Source organism: Onychomys torridus, chromosome 23 (assembly GCF_903995425.1).
Source record: "Onychomys torridus chromosome 23, mOncTor1.1, whole genome shotgun sequence".
NCBI lineage: Eukaryota > Metazoa > Chordata > Mammalia > Rodentia > Cricetidae > Onychomys > Onychomys torridus.
In genome coordinates, this window is record NC_050465.1 from 17890341 (window position 1) to 17908836 (window position 18496).

Below are 18496 nucleotides of genomic sequence, written 5' to 3' on the forward strand. Positions count from 1 at the left end.
ATTCAGTATGAGCAACTTGAAGCTGGGGATGAATTTCATTCATCTTTGAATCCCTTGTACCTTTCACATAGCTGCTAGTCACTAAGTATTATATTTATTTACTTGCCTTTGGGGGAAAATGAATAGATGACTAAGCAAATGAGTAACCACATATAAAATGAGATTTTAAACAATTCACTTGCTTACATTGATGAGGTTTTAGTCTTGTTTCTGAACTGGGTTTATCATTCCAGATTAGCCAAAGCTATGCAAGTCTGTAGTGAAACACACAAGGACACAGATGACTATGTGCATCACACCCACCCAACCACAGGGAGCTCATTTAGTGTCTGAAATAAAACAAAAGACACGGAGTTTTGTTTCTCTTTTATTGCAACCCATTGCAAGGTCAAAAGATTCACAGAAATATAGAAACTACAAACTGGGTGAATTTTCTTTATCCACTCAAAAGGACATTAAATACAAAGGACCAGACTTTCCACTACAGCAATATATTTCATAGGCTTTATTCTGAAAATACTGTTGACATTTGGAGAGGATAAAAAGCCCTGCATTAAATGTGTTCACATGTATTTATGACAGTCTAAGCAAAAAACGGAACTATATTGCCCAGAAAAAGTATTTTAAGCCTCATTTCAAAGTGTCTAATGAGAGCACATTCAACAACCTCCAAGGATCACTCGAGGTGATGCTTTTCTTGGCTGTTTTTTTTTTTTTTTAAATGAGATTAATACTTTGAGGCTGGATATGATATTCTAGGTTTCTATAAATGAACCAAAGCAGTTTTCCAGGTTCTGTTGCATCAGGCTTTCTGTATTAGTCAGCATCTTAGAGAGTAAATGTAGCCCCCCCCCCCCCAAGCTAAAGCATGTTATAGTGCTGGATTTCAGCATCAAATAATGCAACATTTACAGAATCAATTATACACTCTGAAACCAGTGACAACTGCAAACTCCAGAGATTATTACAACTTTGAACTGAAATTGTACCATCTATATCAAAGATGACTTTCCCTTCTTTTGCCTTTTTGTAACTATTTAAAATATAGTGTGACATATATAAAAATTAAACTTTTGCTTCTTCACTCAAATCACTATTACTATACATACAGTCTTATAAATTAGTTTTGGGTTAAAAAACAGTTAAAATATTATGAAATAACATTTTTTAGTAGTGGAGAAATGGGTATAAAATGATATAGTTCAATGTATAAGAAGAAATGCAGTTTTCTAATGGTAAACAGTTTTTTTCTTAGACAAATTTCATTCCCTTCAAATTAAACTAGCAACCTGTTTGGTTGTGAAAAAAATATTCCTGGTACTTCCTCAGTATATTTATTGTTAATTGATTAGAATTAAAGCAAAAAAAAAAAAAAAAGCCACATCAGAAGCATGTTGACATACTCGAAGGAAACAAACATTTTCTACAGAAAAGTACTCATACATTATGTGAATGGCATTCCAATGTAAGGCTGCTTTCGGCTTCTTATGGCTCGGATCTCTTCAGCAGCATTGGAATTTATAGGAAATAAAGTCAAACCTCATTATAATCGTTAAAAGACCAAAGACCACATAAGGGGAGAATAAATAGCAAGTTCAAAAGTCAAGGTTTTGCTTCTCCTACTATGAAAGATAATCACTCTTTAGCTTAAAAAGGCTCCCTGCAGCCTGATTACAGATCTAGACACAGGAGAGGTTATTGGAGCCTGAGTCCCTACAATGAATTAACTGTAAAGATGTGTGAAATCAAAACATATACTCATTTTCTGATAGGTACAGAGATAACTAAATGCTGATAATATTTAATTAAACTAAAATACTTATTTCTGGCAAGTGTAAACAGAATCTTAATGAACAGATTTTCAAAATCTCTCCTTAACTCATACATTAGCTAACAGTAGATCTTTGCAGTAGTGTAAGAACTATTCAAAATTATAACATGCATATATCCAAAAAATCTGTTCTAAATCCCAAAGCAAAAGGAAATATTCAATAGGAAGATTGTCTACTTACATCTCATTCATTAATCTTCTATCAATGTGACTACTCCACCTTAGAATATATTTTCATAATTACCAAGATTACCAAAATAATGAAATGATCTGTAAAATTTTTAAAATAACTGCACACCATTAATTACATTCGTGGCTTCAATGTGGATAATGTTAAGATTAGCCCCAAATGTCACTAAAATATACCCTGACCAGTAACTACCCACAAAGTAAAAGCTAACACAGTGTTAATGTAAAACCAACTAAAATATTTATTACTCAATAGAATGCATTTACAGAATAATGAATAATTAACTTTTGTGAGCTGGCCAGGGGACATCAGATTGTTGCCTCCATATACAAATTTACAAAAGGCTTTATTCTCTCTAGTTCCTAAGTTACCTACAAGACAGCAAGTTGACCACCTGTGGGCCCAGTGACTCGGGCATTGCCATGGGGAATGGCATGCTCCTGCCAATGGCTGGCCTTCAGGAAGGTCCCTCTGCCAGGAAATAACTTGTTAAGAAATTCACTTAGCATGTGTGCACAGGCATGAGGATACGTGAGAGTGGAATTGCACGTGTGTGTTCTGGGATTTGAAGGGTCCTGGTCTCCAGGCTTCCAGTTGGAACAACATCACTTCTTTTCTGGCCTTATCAGGAGTGAACAGTGTATTCCATCACAAAAGAAAGCCTTTGGCCAAGCATCTCCAAGATGTGGCAGAACTTAGAAGCTCAAAATAATACACCCAGTTTTCTGACTTGAGATTTCACAAAGTCTTTTTTTAGAGAAATAAACTTTTGAATTACTTTTTTGTGGTTTTCATAATCTTCCACTTTTAGGAAAACAAGCCCGCTCACCTGGGGACGTAACAAGTGCACTTATGCTATGCAGTATGCAAACAAGACACAAACAGAACACGGGTATAGACACAGACAGGTGGTGGTTAAAACCTTTCCAAAAGATTCCCTATCCCAGCCCCGCCCTGCCCCCATTTCTTTGCCCTGCTCGACAACCTGAGTAGGCCCAGGCATGGGCAAGAGTGTTAGGAGGAGGCGGCAGACATATTGGGGGTCCAACCCATCTGGTAGGCTCTCTCCAAGGTCCTCTTGCAATCCTGCAGAACAGTGCTGAAGGTGATGTGGGGATACTGCTGCACCAGCTGCTCCACTGTCACTTCATTGACCTGTGAGCAAAGAAGAACCATGGTCATACACAGAGATCACCAGCACCATGCCGCCGCCGCCGCCGGGGCTCACCAGGGTACTGTGGTGACGGGCAATGAACAAGGAATCCTGGTCTCTTGTAGCTATTGAGTTTTTCTGGTCCTGCCTGGCCCACAGTCAGGACAAATCTCTCACCCACCCAAGTAAACACACAGAGACTTATATTGCTTACAAACTGTATGGCTGCAGCAGGCTTCTTGTTATCTAGTTCTTATACCTTAAGTTAACCCATTTCTATTAAATCTATAAGTTGCCACATGGCTCATGGCTTACCTGTACCTTACACCTCTCTGCCTCAGCCTTCTACCTCCAAGAATTCTTCTCCTCCTTATCCTGCCCACCTTATCCTTCCTGCCTGGCTACTGGGCAATCAGAGTTTTATTTATTCACAACATACAGGACATCCCACAGCACTTCCCCTTTTCTGTTTTTGTTTTTTTAAATTATAAAGGAAGTGCTGTGGATGATTGATTTAGATAAATAAAACACTGATTGGCCAGTAGCCAGGCAAGAAGTATACGCGGGACTAGCAGAGAGGAAAATTGAGAGAACGGGAAGGGTAAGAGGAGAAGAGGCTGCCAGCCAGGGAGCATCATGTAAAGGCAGCAGGTAAAGCTATGGAACACGTGGCGACATATAGATTAACAGAAATGGGTTGAGTATGAGAGTAAGAGCTAGACAATGGTAGGCCTGAGCTAATGGTTGAGCATTTTAAATAATATAAGTGTCTGTGTGTTTATTTTATAAGTGGGCTACAGGACTGCCAGGGCTTGGTGAGACCTGGAGAGAAAAACTCTGGGTATGGTCTCTCCCTTTCCTTTCCGCTTAGCAACGTGAGGAAGGGTTTGCTGGACACATATGTTTTCCTTTAGTCTGACATCTCTGATTTCTCAGCACTGCACCTGCTCCTATGGATTTGTAATTAAACATGATGTCATGAAATCAAATGTACCTGCTAAACATAAATGACTAACTGATTGTGATCTGCCAAGACCTCAACAACGACCATTAGAAACACAGAGCATGGGAAGAAGGAAACAGTAAGGTAGCATTTTCATGTACCTTTGGCTTCCTCACCCACAGGAGAGCCTTTTTAGGATGAACACTTTACAATGACGGGGAGATACACTGGATTCTAGATAGAAGTTCGAGGGAAAATGTTTATTTTTCTTCCCTTTAAATGTTAAGACATCACAAACCTCAAGTCCCTTTGTGAGAAGGGCTGAAATGTGAGGAATCAATAATTAAAACATACATGGCTGTCAGGTCAGGGATGGCCCCAACAGACCTTAGCCATCAAAGAATCCACCTTGATTCTTGATTAGACAAGGCAATCAGACAGGCCTAATTAAAACTAACACCTTTACAATTGCTGTGCTGTGAAGGGATTAATTTGTCAATTATTTTTAAGCTGATTGCAGTTCATATCACAGAAGTAGACAGCTTCCTTCATCCTTTAGATAAATAAATGATTAACCTAAGAACCACAACTTATAGGTAGCTTTATTTAAAATCTTTATTGAACACTTGGGCATTTTCGAATGCATCAATATTTCATTTGTACTGTGTAAGCGATACTGAGTTAAGTCTGCAGATATTTGTGGTAAACATTTTTGAGCACCCCTCTTGATGTTCATTATTGAAAATTATCACCACGACAAGAAAAGCAAAACAAAACCCCTAAACCTGAACAATCCTAGAAGCCCTTGTTGTTTGCCTTGAAGGTATGCTTAGAAGAATCATGACCATGAAGTTTGCCTATCTGCACTTTTCTAAATAGGTGATTCGAAAGTTAGGTAGGCTGTGATTTTTGTTTGATACTGAGAATTGCTATGTTCACATTGTGCTGATGACACTATCTTCCTTGGAGCGTTTAAGACAGGGTCATGCTATATAGGCTGGCATCAAGCACAAGATGCTAATTCTAAGAGCTGGTATTATAGATATATGCTACCATGCCTAGCTATCAGGAAACTTCTCTAGTTATGATGTGCTTGGTCATATTCCACTTTCTTTTTTTTTTAAATTTATAATTGGATTCCTCAGCTATGAAAATAAGATAAAGGGATACACTATAGACTGTTGTAAGGCTGAGACATAATCTTATGCCAAGCACCATGATTGACATAAGAGCCCCGTAAATGGCAGCTCTGGTTATTGAAGCAAGTACTCAATGGAGTGTTACTGAATGTAAGAGTTAACTAGGGATGTATGAGATAACCCTGTTCTCGCAATGCTAATCAGTATCATTCCATTCCGAGATGTATCTGAAGTACATCTTCATAATGGTGGTCACAATACTCTCAAGATAGCAACCACTGCAAGAGTAACCTTTAGGACATACTTCACAGGCAAGAAGACCGTCCTACTTGACGATCTCTAGAGCCGGCAGCCCAGCTTCCAGAATTGGGGACTGTGACCCCCAAAAGAGTTGTATAGCTAAATGTGAGTTTTAAAGTCTGGCAGCAGATGGCTTCTGAGCATTCAAGGGCTGAATAGTGATTTAAAATTAAATGCTAATTGGATTGGAGAGGTTTCTGGCAGCGCTTGTCCGTATTGTGTAGTGTGAGTTCATGGAGGCCCTGGGTCCTGAACCCACAACATTTGAACTTCGTACTGTGTATGCCAGTGAGGAAGGCTGCCTGAAACACACAGTCGCAGAGCTGAGACTACTCTGCTATGAGCTGCAGTTATTTGTACTGCACGCTCAAGGTTTTCTGCTCTTATAGCTACATAATGGTTTAATTACTACAAAGACCTTTGTTCTATTTTTCTACCACCAACCCTTAGCATGTAAGTGTCAAATTAGTATATATTTGTATTGTGTTATGTCAGAATGTTTGATTTTTTTAAGAACTGTTGTCTGAGTTTCATTTTTAGAAATCATAAATGAATTTTGGTATGGGATTAGGACAACCTCCAATAATTTCTAAAATGGCTCTGGACATATTTCTGCCATTTTGAACTACAGATATGTATTTATGTCTCTATCATAGACAACCATAAAAATCTAAGTCTCAGTCAATCAAAAATACTGAAGATGTTCTATGACACACAGTAGCAAACACTCAGCCAAGATTTAATTCTCACAACAAGCACACCCACCTCATCAGGGAGAAACTTGCTTTCATCTTTTAAAAAGCATTAAAATTATTTGTATGCCAAAGTATTATTTTCAAATGAATTTCTCTGTGGCCTCTGATCAGTAAATCAGAGTTGAGATGTAGACCTACTTTATTAACATATACGCTCAGGGTAATGTAACATCCTGTGTGACGAAAAGAGCTGTGAGTGGCTAGGGTTTGTAAAGGTCTGTTCTACAAGCCTTGCAGGTTTAAGATCTCTGCATCAGGGGACTGTGTTCCTCACACACTTGGATGAAAGCAGGCTTCTCTAAGAGAGCACAGAAGCCATGTGAGTCAGAGAGAACCCTGGGAAAAGGGGGACAAGCCCACGCAGTCCACGGCACTTAGCAGGAAGGAACCAACTAAAACCAGCCAAGAAAGGTGAGGCAGAGCGCACTTACAGCTCTTTTTCTAATCCACACATGGCCAAGGCCAGTTTTGTGCATAGGGCTGACAGGTATTTCTTCGAGAGAATCAATTTTTAAAAAGGAAAAAATACCAGTGCATAACTTCTCCAGAAAGAGGTATATGATTCACCTTAAGCAAACTCGATGCACAGAGACATGGATTTATGAAGTATATAAATTAGGTAATATTTTTTCACATTAGTAAAGCCTTTCATGGGAGGGTTAATTTATTTCATCAGCTCCCCTAATACACTTTCTTTTATTTAACAGAGTTCAATTTATCTATCTCTTTTTCATGAAGAAAGGTACACCTGTATTTAAGAATAGTGATGTCATGGGAATTCTCTGGCTTTCATAGGATATGGGTAAGAACAAGCAACAAGTTGACTTTGTGTAGCTGTGTATGAAATGGTAATGGTGGCCCTCAGTAGACAATTCATGTCTTCTAAGTGACCCTTTGGTAACTGTGCCCTGTAAGTTCCGGAGGCCAAAGCAGAGAAGAACATGCAAACATCCTATTTTAGACCTTTGCTAGGGAGACGCTACACAAGGGGAATGCGGCGTATGCTCCCAAGAGGGAAGATTCTATTTTTTACTTAGAATGTCTCCTGGTGGTGTGATGGTGGATTTTATTGACTTTATGTTCACTGGCTCCTCAGAAGTACGTATGATGCTTTACTTGCTCTGGTACAGTAGGAGAGCTTGAGCTTGGTGTAAGTACCAGGAGAAACCAAATCATCTTTGATCTTATGCTGACACGCACATGCCTGAAGAATTTTGCCAAGTGCCATTTCACTTGCTAAAGTGAAGGAACGTTATCTAACTTACAAAAAGTATGTAATATAAATGGGGAAATAAACATTTTTAAACAAAATCCCTCATAACATCTTTCCTTAAAATTCAGTTTCCTTTTCTTCCTTTTTTTTTAAACTATCAATGGTAATGAATTTATTTCACATGAAATTTGGAAAATGAAGTGTCTTCCTAAAGAAAAAACTCAGAAATGTTATTTGAAGAAATTACTGTGATTAAAAGGGAAAAAAAGCATATGCCCCAGGTTTTTAAAAAGTATACAAGAAAGATTAGATTTTATCATTCGCTCCAAAGACAGTATAACTATGATCTACATTTTCAAGATTATTATAACTCTTTTTAAGGTAGTACAATTTGTCTGGTATTTTAATCTATTTTGAGTTAACATCTATTAGCACTTTTTGAAAATGTGAGGCAATTTGCTATGCTAATTAAGGTAAATTGTACCATAGTTTCAGTATATTGCTGCTGCTGATGCTGCTACAGAGGGCTGAGGAGAGAACCTCAGAGTTGCAGAGATCCAGTTTCCACAGCCCACCCTGCCTTTCCTTCTCATCATGGTCTCATCAACACCATCAACAAGAAGTTCCTGGGCAGTACAAACCTAGGCTAGAATCAACTATTCCAAAAAACAGAAGATCTGATAAAATATGCTGAAGAAACCAAAAACATCCCTCATCACACCACAAGAAATGCTTGTCGAGGCAAGCACCATGATACTGGAGCACAGTCGGCCAACAAGAAGAAACTACTCCAAGTGACTGGTTCTTTGAATATTTTTTGAAAAACTTTTGTGTGTGTGTGTGTGTGTGTGTGTGTGTGTGTGTGTGTGTGATGCATGCATGTGATACATGCAAATACGTGTGCATGGGTGGCCCCGTGTGGAGGTCAGAGAGGACACTGGGTGCTTTTCTCTATCAATCTCTGCCTCATTGCTTTGAGACAGGGTTTCTCACTGAACAGGAACTTGCCATGTTGGCTAGCTGGCTGGCCAATAAGCCTCTGGCATCTGCTCATCTCCATCCCCCAACACTAGGGTTACCGACATACACGGGAAGCCCTGGATGCTGGTGATTTGAACCCATGTCTTCATGCATGCAGGGCCAGTGCTTTTACTCACTGACCTATCTATATCTTCAGCCCAAAGTTGTTTTCTCTTCAGTGGAGAAAGTTCTGGTCCAGTCTGCGATAATGATAATAGCATGTATTACTTTATACCCTAACAATAAGCTCCTTGACGACAAGGAGTCCTTGGGCCAACACTGCTTCCACCCAACACACACTGTCTGCTATTCTCATCCACCTAAGATGCAGGTTCGACAAGGCAGTCATGTGTTGTTTCCAGACCCTGGCAGATCTGCAGCCTGTGGCCCGTGCCTACTAGGCAGTAGATACTCAGTGCATATTTGCTGGCTCAGTGAATCCAGGAGTTACTAGGAGAATTTGTTCTGAGCAAATAAAAAGGGAACATGTGGGTACTGTGTCAAGTCGAGGTTAACTCTGTTACCAGATTGTCATTTATGATGGGGGTACCTAAAGTCTTGACCTGACCTCAGTCCCAAAGTCCTTTAACAACACTCCTGCTCATCCTGACTCTTGGATTTTATTGTTTTCTCTCCAACACCACTAAGTACCTCCTTTCAGAAACACCTCCCCAGGAATTGAGCGGCTTTGCACTCAATGGTGGTAGAGAAATTGTCGCTGGCTACAAGGCTGTCGGGCAGCTCCATGCAATGACTGAACTGTACTTTGGGTTGACTGAGGGCAGCCCTCCTTCATCATCAGTTACACACACGCAAGGGGAGACAGGTTGATGATCTTGGATATCAGCAGGTTTCCAATCCTTCACAAACCCTACAGCTCAGAAGACTTGATGGTTTAGCGTGCAGCATTGGTGGCTTCCTTAAGGTGGTTGACTCAAGAAGGCCTGAAGGAAAGTCTGAAAATTTCAAGACATCAAAGGTCTCTTCTGATATCATGGCTATTTGGTGGCAGAGAGAACAAAGCAAAGCCGCCCGTACCTTTTCTCTTGGGGGAGGAGGATGCTTCAGAAACTGCTATGGCTTCACTCCTCCATGGTGTAATAGAATAGAGTCACTTTCTTTAGTTGTTATCCTTGGTTCTGTTGACATCATGGTGTTTGCAAAACAGGAACCACACAGCAGACAGTGCAGTCTGAGGCATCCAGAAATTACAAACCCTAACTGCCCCACATCCTCACTTCAGATCAGATTTCATGTGGTGGGAGAAGACAGAAGTAAGCTCTTTAGGGTTCACCATGGCAAAAAATATTTAAAAGTTTGCTTTAATCTTTTCACCCTAATGAGCAATAACAGAACAAAAGTATAGTTTTGTTGTGCCCAGCAACAGTTTCTCCACCACCATTAGGACTGCGCAATCACTAAACCAGGAGGGTGCTTCTGCAGAGGTACCTAGTGATGTTGGAGAGAAGGTGACCTCTAAGGACTGGCACGGAGTAATGTAATGAACATCAGCCACTTTCCAGTTGTGTGCATGCTAACACGGCATGCCTTGGATGATGTGTGCTACAGTCAGAACCAGTAGTTCAGAGTGAGCCAGCTACAAGTGGTAGCTAGGATTTGAACTCAGGCTCTTAATACACAGTGCTCTCTGGATTGAATGGACCCTGGCACCTGGGTCACAGCATTGCCCATGAACTATCAGTGAGGCTTGACTTTTTTAGCATTCACTTTCTAACATTAAAAGCAATGAGTCCAGTTGGGATATAAGTACATTTCCAAGGACTTGACAGTCTCTTCCACGGAGCTGCTCTGATGAACGATGGATACCACTGGCCTGCAGAGACTGCTGTGGAGCTGTGGTTACAAGAGACCATCCGGCGAGGTTAAAACAGGGTGAAGCTTGGGGCTATAGCAAGGGCCCTTCTGACAAAGGCAACTAGGGTCACCCCAGAACTGGCATGGCCTTCTCTCCCATCGTCTTTGCTAGGAATGTTTCCTCAAGCTCCACAGAGAGAATGGTCAGCAAGATGGATATGGGCTGTGGTCTCTTGGAGCTTATAACACAGCAGGGAGACAGGTAATTACTGCAGCAGCAGCAGCAGCAGCAAAAGCTGAGAGGAATTTTCAGCAGAAATGTAAGTTGTCACAGAAGGAAGTCCACAGCAGGCACTCCAGTGGTGTTGGGAAATGCCTCCCAAAAGACAGAACGTTCGCGTGGACTTTGAAAAACAAGGCGTCAGTCTGTGTCACAGGCACTAAACGTATGCATATGTGTTGTGCAGATAAGAAGGGAGTCTAAGAGTTATTATAATACAACAGCCTGTTTTCCACTTTGTAAATTGCAGTGTGCCTCTTGTTCCGGGTCGCTGTGCTCCGAGGAGGTGGAAGGGGAAGGAAACAATCCCTCTGTGCAGGTAGAAAATGCTCACAGTGCATCTGTGAAGATGCTGCAAACAGCATACTCAGGGCTTGCCTCCTAATTCAGGACTCCTGTCCTGACGCTGGCATGTCACTGTTCACAGACTCCCTGGGCAATGTCACTCAATGCTAACAGCCCTAGGGGCTAACTCCAGGCGGCCCAGTGGCAGAGTGTTGTCTCTGGGGCAATAGACCTTGGAGTCTGCTTCTGTTTGCTGCATCTCTGGGAAATGATACTGGATATCCATGGTATTCACTGGGTGCCAGCGAGTCTCTTTACACTCACCCTAGTGCTCTTTCAGCTAGTTCCTAGCGGCTGCAAGATGGACACATACTGAAAATGGTGAATAGTTATAGGAAGTTAAGTGCTACCCGAAATCTGCATGTGAGGTGATGGGCCAGCGAAGTGCAGTTTAAGATGATTTATGCAGGACAACAAGATACTGTTTGCCCCCTTGGTGCTGGTGGTTGAACCAGGACACACTGGGGCAGCTGGGCAAGTGATCCACCATGGAGATTTACCATCAGCCCTTAGCAGAGAGTGAAACACCAGCTGATGGATTGATTTTTCCCAGGACCTGCCAGAGCTAACACCATGCGCCGGCTCTCTAAGGAACTCCATAGATCTTAATGAATCGGTTTCCTGCTCCTTGAGGCAGGGTTCTTCATGTCGTTGGTTTAGTGACAAGCCACTGTTTGCTGTGGTTTCCCGATGGGCAAAACAGGAAACCAGGAATTCAATACCACTTGCATCTCTTTTGTTCAACAGCGAGGCAAGACTTAGAGCCCTGTTCCCTAGCTCTGTTGTGTTAGCGGCTTCTCCTTTCTCATTTTATCCAAGGCTTCTGCCAGGAGCCCCACAGTGATGCATACATAACAAATATATGATACATGCTTCCCGATGTGGGGTGAATTAAACTGTGTCTGCCATCAGGAACAGACAAGAACAGAGTGGTTGCCATCCCCACTGAATATCAGAACAACCAGGGGATCTCTTTAAAGTCCTGGTGCCCAGGCCATCTCCAAGGCAACTGTATCAGTCTTTGTAAGGGATCAGTATTTGGAGGCCCTCAAGAGATTCAGATGCATGGCACAGGTGGGGGAAAACAGCTGATCCCTGCCACTGGCACCTGAAAGCAAGAAATAAAAGCAACAAATCCTCATCCCTTCCAGTGACACCCTCCTCACTGCACTGACTATGGGAGCTGGAGAAAGGAACTTGTTCTTGTGGGCTACAGTCATCTTTTTCAAATATTCATTGATGCATCACACAAAAGGTTTGTTCTTTGAGTGTGTTAAACATGCATGGATGTCCTCTTTCCATGCCTAGCCTCGGGTCTCTAACTGGTCATCAATGACTTTCCCCAGCAGCTAATGGGAAACAAACAGAGCCTGGAAACCCAGTTCTCTTACGGACGTTGTGCTTCCTCAAGAAACTACTCAGGGTGTGAGAAAAGCCACCGAAGACTGTTCAGTATATCTAAAAGAAGAAAAACTGTACATCTCATTGGCATCTTCAATGCCACTTGTTAACATGGGCTCAGCTGATCATGGAGCACACGTGATGCAGTATGTTTCACACACAAATCTCTGCTCGCAGCTTGAGCTGTTTAAAGATACAAAGACAAAACTTGGGTCCTAAATATCTTTTTTTTTTTTTGGTTTTCCAAGACAAGGTTTCTCTGTGTAGCTTTGCGCCTTTTCTGGATCTCGCTCAGTAGACCAGGCTGGCCTCAAACTCACAAAGATCCTCCTGCCTCTGCCTCCCGAGTGCTGGGATTAAAGGCATGCGCCACCACCGCCCGGCTGATATCTTAAGACTGTAATGTGCATGTGTAGGGGAGAGGGTGGGATGGGGAGAGGGAATGGAAGGAGGGTATGAGAGGAGAAGGAGCCAGAGGACAGAGTGAGAGAAAGAGAGAACACAAACATATAACTCCGCTGTTGCAACAAACCAACCAAAATCTCATCTAAAAATCCCAAAGCATGGGATAGGAAGAGACAGAGACATGGAGAATGCAGTGAACCTGACATGGGCAGCCTTGAAAATCCAGTTAACTTGGTCAAACGCAGTCATTCCATTTCGGAATCGGCAATGATTGGAAGTGCTATGCTCTGTCAATATTGCAATCGGCCTGGCATCATGCTGTCTCTTTCTGGTGAAATGCAGGCTGCCTGTTAACACTAGCACTGCTTCTATTCACTTGAATTAGCACAGTGAGAAAGCAGTGAAGAGCCCAGGAGATGGGAATCACAGAAACGCCAGCAGTGTTAAATGAGAGTTGGGGGTCGCAAACCTGAAGCCTCTAATTAGAGATTAGTGTGACAGGAAGTCCAATAACCCGACTGTCAGAGAAAAAGTTAGTGACATTTTCACTCCTGGTATCACCAAGCAATCTTCCACCGTGAAGGATGTTTCAAGCTGAGGGTAAGCTTCCAATCCAGGCTTTTAGGTGTGATCATGGGCTTGATCGATGCTCCAACCTATGCATCTGCACATGCGGTACACATGGAAACCAAGCATGGAGACAGGGCACGGGGAGAGCTAAAGTTGTCATCTGTGCTGTTCCCAATGCTTCAGCAAAAGCACAGCTATTTGAAAAACCTGGGCCCTAATAAGATAATTAATATAGCCAGAGTGGCAAGCACAATATATTTATGGAACACATCTGGGTGTTTCTAAATTAAACTCCTACTCAAGTTAAGTTGAAAACATAATTGAGGGAGGGAAACTCTCTACACTAAAAAAGTTTTCTTTTGTGCCTAATGGTTTTTATTTCTTGTGCTTTTCAGTTTTCAGTTTTTATTTTCACGTACAAAGGCTCAGGACTTAGTGGCGAGCACCAAGCAAGCACCTGAAGAAATGCTACCTTCCTAAAACTGTAGTCTCTCCCAGGTGGGATTTATGGATCTGATCTGCTTCCCCAGTTCATTATCAGCAAAAATATATTCTGCATGAATATGATCAGTAAGTCTGTACATTAAAAATCTGGTATCTGGAAATAAAATGTCTTTAGTTTGGTTTTGTTTTTCAGAAGCAGAACTGTATAGAAATCAGAGAATTCCAGGGCTGGACTCTTAAGGAGTTCAAGTAAAACACCATAGCAGTGTCTGAGCTCTGACTGGCTGTCCTTTCAGCCACTCCCAGAATCCCCCAGCTACAAGAAATGGGTGTTAAAGCTAAGATAGCACCTTTTTTATTCAGTTATTTCCTTCAGTCTAGATACCCCCCCCCTCATCCATCAAATGGTTAAGAGGCAGTGGGTTCTAAATGCTTTCAAACTTGTTTCTAGTATATAGCACTTTTGTAAGCTAAATCTTGGGAGATTTTGAATATAGACAGAAACAAAGAGCTGCTATGGCTGAAGAGAACACAGATGATAAACACAACGTAATCCACCCACCCAGCCGTCCCCTGAGTTTCTACTACAGAACTGTGTGGCAAGGAACGTGTGCCTGACGCTGTTGTAGGTCCTGGTTTCAAAGAACGAGAACTTTCTGAGTAATGAGGATGAGAAGAGAGAGCTCTCCCACCCCAACAGTGAGAGCTAAGATCTGTTCACTTCAAGTGAGGGCATTATACAAACTGTCCTCTTCCTGTCATCCAGGAATAGAGACGCCGAGGGACAGGGAGGGGAGAAGGGGAAGACGGGAAGGCACCTTGCAGACTGCGGAGTGGCTATCATTTGGATGCAGCTACAGGACACGACAAAGTTGGAGAGAGGGAAGTGGACGCCTTTGAAAGACCCACATCAGAGCCACGGTGAGGGGGGATCAGAAAGCAAAGAGAAAGCTAGGGGAACTGATCCCAGACAACCCTTTCAGGAGGTTTAACATTGGAGTGCCAGAACACAGGGAAGGGGATGGGGGGGGGGGGTGGCGGGGGGGGGGGGGGGATGGAGGGGGATGGCAGGGGATGGAGGGAGTAGAGGGTGACAGCAGCTGGGCGGACACTGGACCAGTATAAGCGTTTTGATTCAGAAGAATCACCCAGGATTTCCTCTTAAAACAAGTGAACAAGAAGCTGCACAACACTCAAGCTTACAACATTCAAGTTGCCAATCTTTGTCAGGAGCTGCAGGCTCCGGGGGCCTAGGAACTATTTCTTCACGGTTTTTCCTACCAGTGACTGTAGTATGGAATGAGCCACTCAACAGACATTTATTGAACAGATGAAGAACATATAGAGTTGGAAGGAGAAAGGCTGTGCTCTCTGAAAACCTTATGAATAAAGGCAGCAAGATTCTCAGGGGTTACAGCAGGGCAGGAGCAGACAGCTTGCCACTGAGTGCTGGGACCTCATGCTTAGGCTAGACCATTTCCTTCCCAACTGCAGGGGGCCCTCAGTCTCACAGCCCAGGGAAGTCAGCTCTGTTCGTGCTTGGTCAAGTGTTAGCCAACTGCCATTGCCCTCTCTACAACGAAATATAAAAATCACAATGCTAGGGCTTCATTCTTTCGTATTATTACTGAAGCCCAATCGAAGCTCCAAGGTGAATATTGACTGAGAAGCCATGACGCTGTGGGATGCCTTCAGGCAAACATAACACAGCATCTCCTGACCATACAGCATTTGGGGGGCGGGGTGAGGGGCTGCAGACTCTCCTTCACAGCTCCTGGAAAGTAAGCTAACATTTTCATGATATAGCAAGCCCTAGCAAGCTGCTACTCGCAGCTCATCTTATAAGTTCCTACCAGAAGTCGATCTTCCTCAAGAAGCAAACCCTAGTCTTATTCTGGATCCCAACTGGCTTTTGATTGGCGGGTCTTTACCCTGCTCAAAACAAAGCCCAGCAAATATAAAACCAAGTGGTCGGTCCTCGAGGTTCTGCCTTCCTGTTTCCTTTTAATGAAACAGAATCCTGACGACTGCAAACAAATTCTATTATGTCAAAAATACTGCTGCATGTATCTCGGGAGATTGGTTTTCCTTTTATCAGATCTTAGCAAGTAGCCATGCACGCCTTTAGTCCCAGAACTCAGGAGGCAGAGGCAGGAGGATCTCCGAGTTCTGGAGTTCAAGACTAGCCTGGTCTACAGAATGAGTTCCAGGACAGCCAGGGCTACATAGAGAAACTCTGTCTCAAAAAACAAACAAACAAAAAATTTTAGTATGTAAATTTTTATTCAGAGCTAGAAAATTGTGACCCTGCTAGGGCAGGTGATGAATTTGTTAGATAAAAGGTTCCAAAGTAATGCACATTAAAAATAAGAACAATAATGAACTAATGATAACCAAAGCAAACATTATTGAGTGTTTATAGTGAACCTGACTTTGTGCTCAGTGGTTTGCTCATTTCAATTACTCTTGGGATGACCCCCTGGGGCACAAGTTATTATTATCGTCCTGTTTCAGGTCACTCTCAGGTGAGTCCAAGGTTTGAGATTAAGTTCTGAAAGGTCCTAGAGGTGGTAAAAAGCCAGCAGCAATGGCATGGTGCTGATCAATTCTGCCCGTTCCATGGGGGGCCACACCAGTGTTTCCGGATTTAATAGCTGAACTCTGGGCAGGAGTATCAGTTACATCCGGCAGCAGAGGTAAATAGGAGGGGAAGAAATGGAGATAGGACACTTGACAAAAATGAGGCTGAGAGGTAACTCCCAATTGCAGCCGATGGCTTCTCACTGTTCAATTACCAGGGCTGATGGGGAGAGGGCTGTAAGAACGTGTTCTAAAGTGCGTCTAGGCGAAAATCACCTGCAGAACTGTTTCATCAGCAGAAGGAAGGCGCTGATGCTTCCAGGGAAGGCTGTGCTCAGAGCTTGGGGCCCCTGTTGCCCACTGCCTCCGCCACCTCTTGTCTCCCCTTTCTTCTCACAAGGCTGGCTGTGCAGTGACAGGTCTCTCAAGACACAGGTTACACAGCTGAGGTCAGTCAGACCGCTCCTTCCTTCGTGGCACAGAAAGTGAATTTTTTTCAATGTATTTTTTTTTTCAACAGGGCATTAATTTTAAATTTTAAATTTTGGCTAAGGGCGACCCGAAACCAGCTGTGCATCTGTGGGGGGATTAGGGGAGCCCTGCAGGTAGTCAACTTTGTTTCATGGCTGAATTGCTACCAAAACAATCCTGGACACAGTCCTCACAAATTATTTTTCCCTTAAACTGATTTTTCCAGTTAGTTCTATGTATTAGTTACAGAACCGTCTATTATTTTCCCCATAGGGCTTTCCTGCTCACAATTCCTAAACAAGCTACTAAAAACCCCATTTTTTTTCCCACAGAAATATTTTGGTTGTTGAGGCCTTCTCTTCCCATAATTACCTTCTGAGAAAAGCAGTTCAGTGGTCAGATTTTCCTGAATATTTTTACATTAAATTGGGCACACAGACTGGGCCCTTGGTATCTTAATGTTGTAAAGCAGAGTTCTGGCTGACTGCTTCCCATAACTTGTTTTCCACATTAACCATCTCTTTGCCATTTAAATACGAATGCCGTGTGAGAACCAGACTTTCTTACTTCCTAGAGAACATATTATAGCCAGCAACCTTTATTGCAATAAACCACTCATTCTGCTCTTCTAATTTCAAGAATTGTGGCAGATGAGGAAGACAGTCTTAGGAAGTGAACGTTGATAAGAAATGAATTACTCTGATTATTTTCACGCTGTGGACCAATAACAGCCAGCCTCCACTGGGCCCCTGGCCTGAAGGCAGCTGGGTAATCAATAGATCCCACAAAGGCAGCTCTCCTCCCCCAGCAGCCTCTGATCTTTTCTTGGTGGACTCTTCACGCGTGTGTAACTCTAATTTATGTCAACCAGAAATCAAAGAGATTCCAAGAGGCTTTGGTCACAGGACACTGGAGTGGACCTTTCACAATCTATTTATGTCTAGTCCTTGAAGAGCAGGGCCCACAGAGCCTTCCAAACACACCTCCACTGGCCAAGGAGAAGGCAGCTCCCCGCTTAATGGGTGGAGGGCAAGGCAGTGCGGCCCTAAGGTATAAACTGGGGTGCGTTTTCTCCTAGTTCATAACTCTGCAGGAACATAAGAACTAAGCATTTTAAGTGAAGGCTTTGCCAAGACTGGCTCCCTCAATAACGCTCTTTAATGATACCCCAGACGCTGGCATTTTCAAATCAAATGAACAGTGTGTAAAATTAGTTCTGCATGAAGTTAAAAAAAAAATAGAAAGTGAAAGGGAGCTTTTAAAAGCTCCAGCATTTCTCCATCCAACTGCTTTTCACAAGGGTTTGGCATTTGAGAATTGCTACGTTTATGATGTTATTCACTGCTCATAATTCAGGCCTGTGTCTCCAAACTTTGGTATTAACATACACTGCAGAGGTTTCCCAAGCTAGCCAAGTTGCCTCTGGCGAGGTCTCCTTTCCCAGCCAATGCCATTCCATTCTGCCCCCTCTCTTCTCATCAACCTTGTTACCCCAAACCTTTTTCATTAACCTTGAACACTGCATTTCCATTTACCCTACAGCTTTTTCATGCGTTTTCTCTTTCAGTCTTGTTTTCTATCCAAATTGCCTTGTAAGAATTGAGGAAAATATCCTAAGAAACAGATCTAGAACGTCTAGAA

At 42.6% G+C, this 18496-nt stretch overlaps 1 protein-coding gene across 1 annotated transcript in view; it reads right to left on the reverse strand.

Moving 5' to 3' along the window:
- Positions 1-351: 351 nt before the first annotated feature.
- Positions 352-18496, reverse strand: part of Fbxl17 (F-box and leucine rich repeat protein 17) — a 458141-nt gene continuing 439996 nt past the window's right edge. The window contains exon 9 of the mRNA XM_036173142.1: positions 352-3176. Coding sequence (XP_036029035.1) covers positions 3036-3176 — 141 coding nt within the window. The 3' untranslated portion in view covers positions 352-3035. The remainder of the gene's footprint in view (positions 3177-18496) is intronic.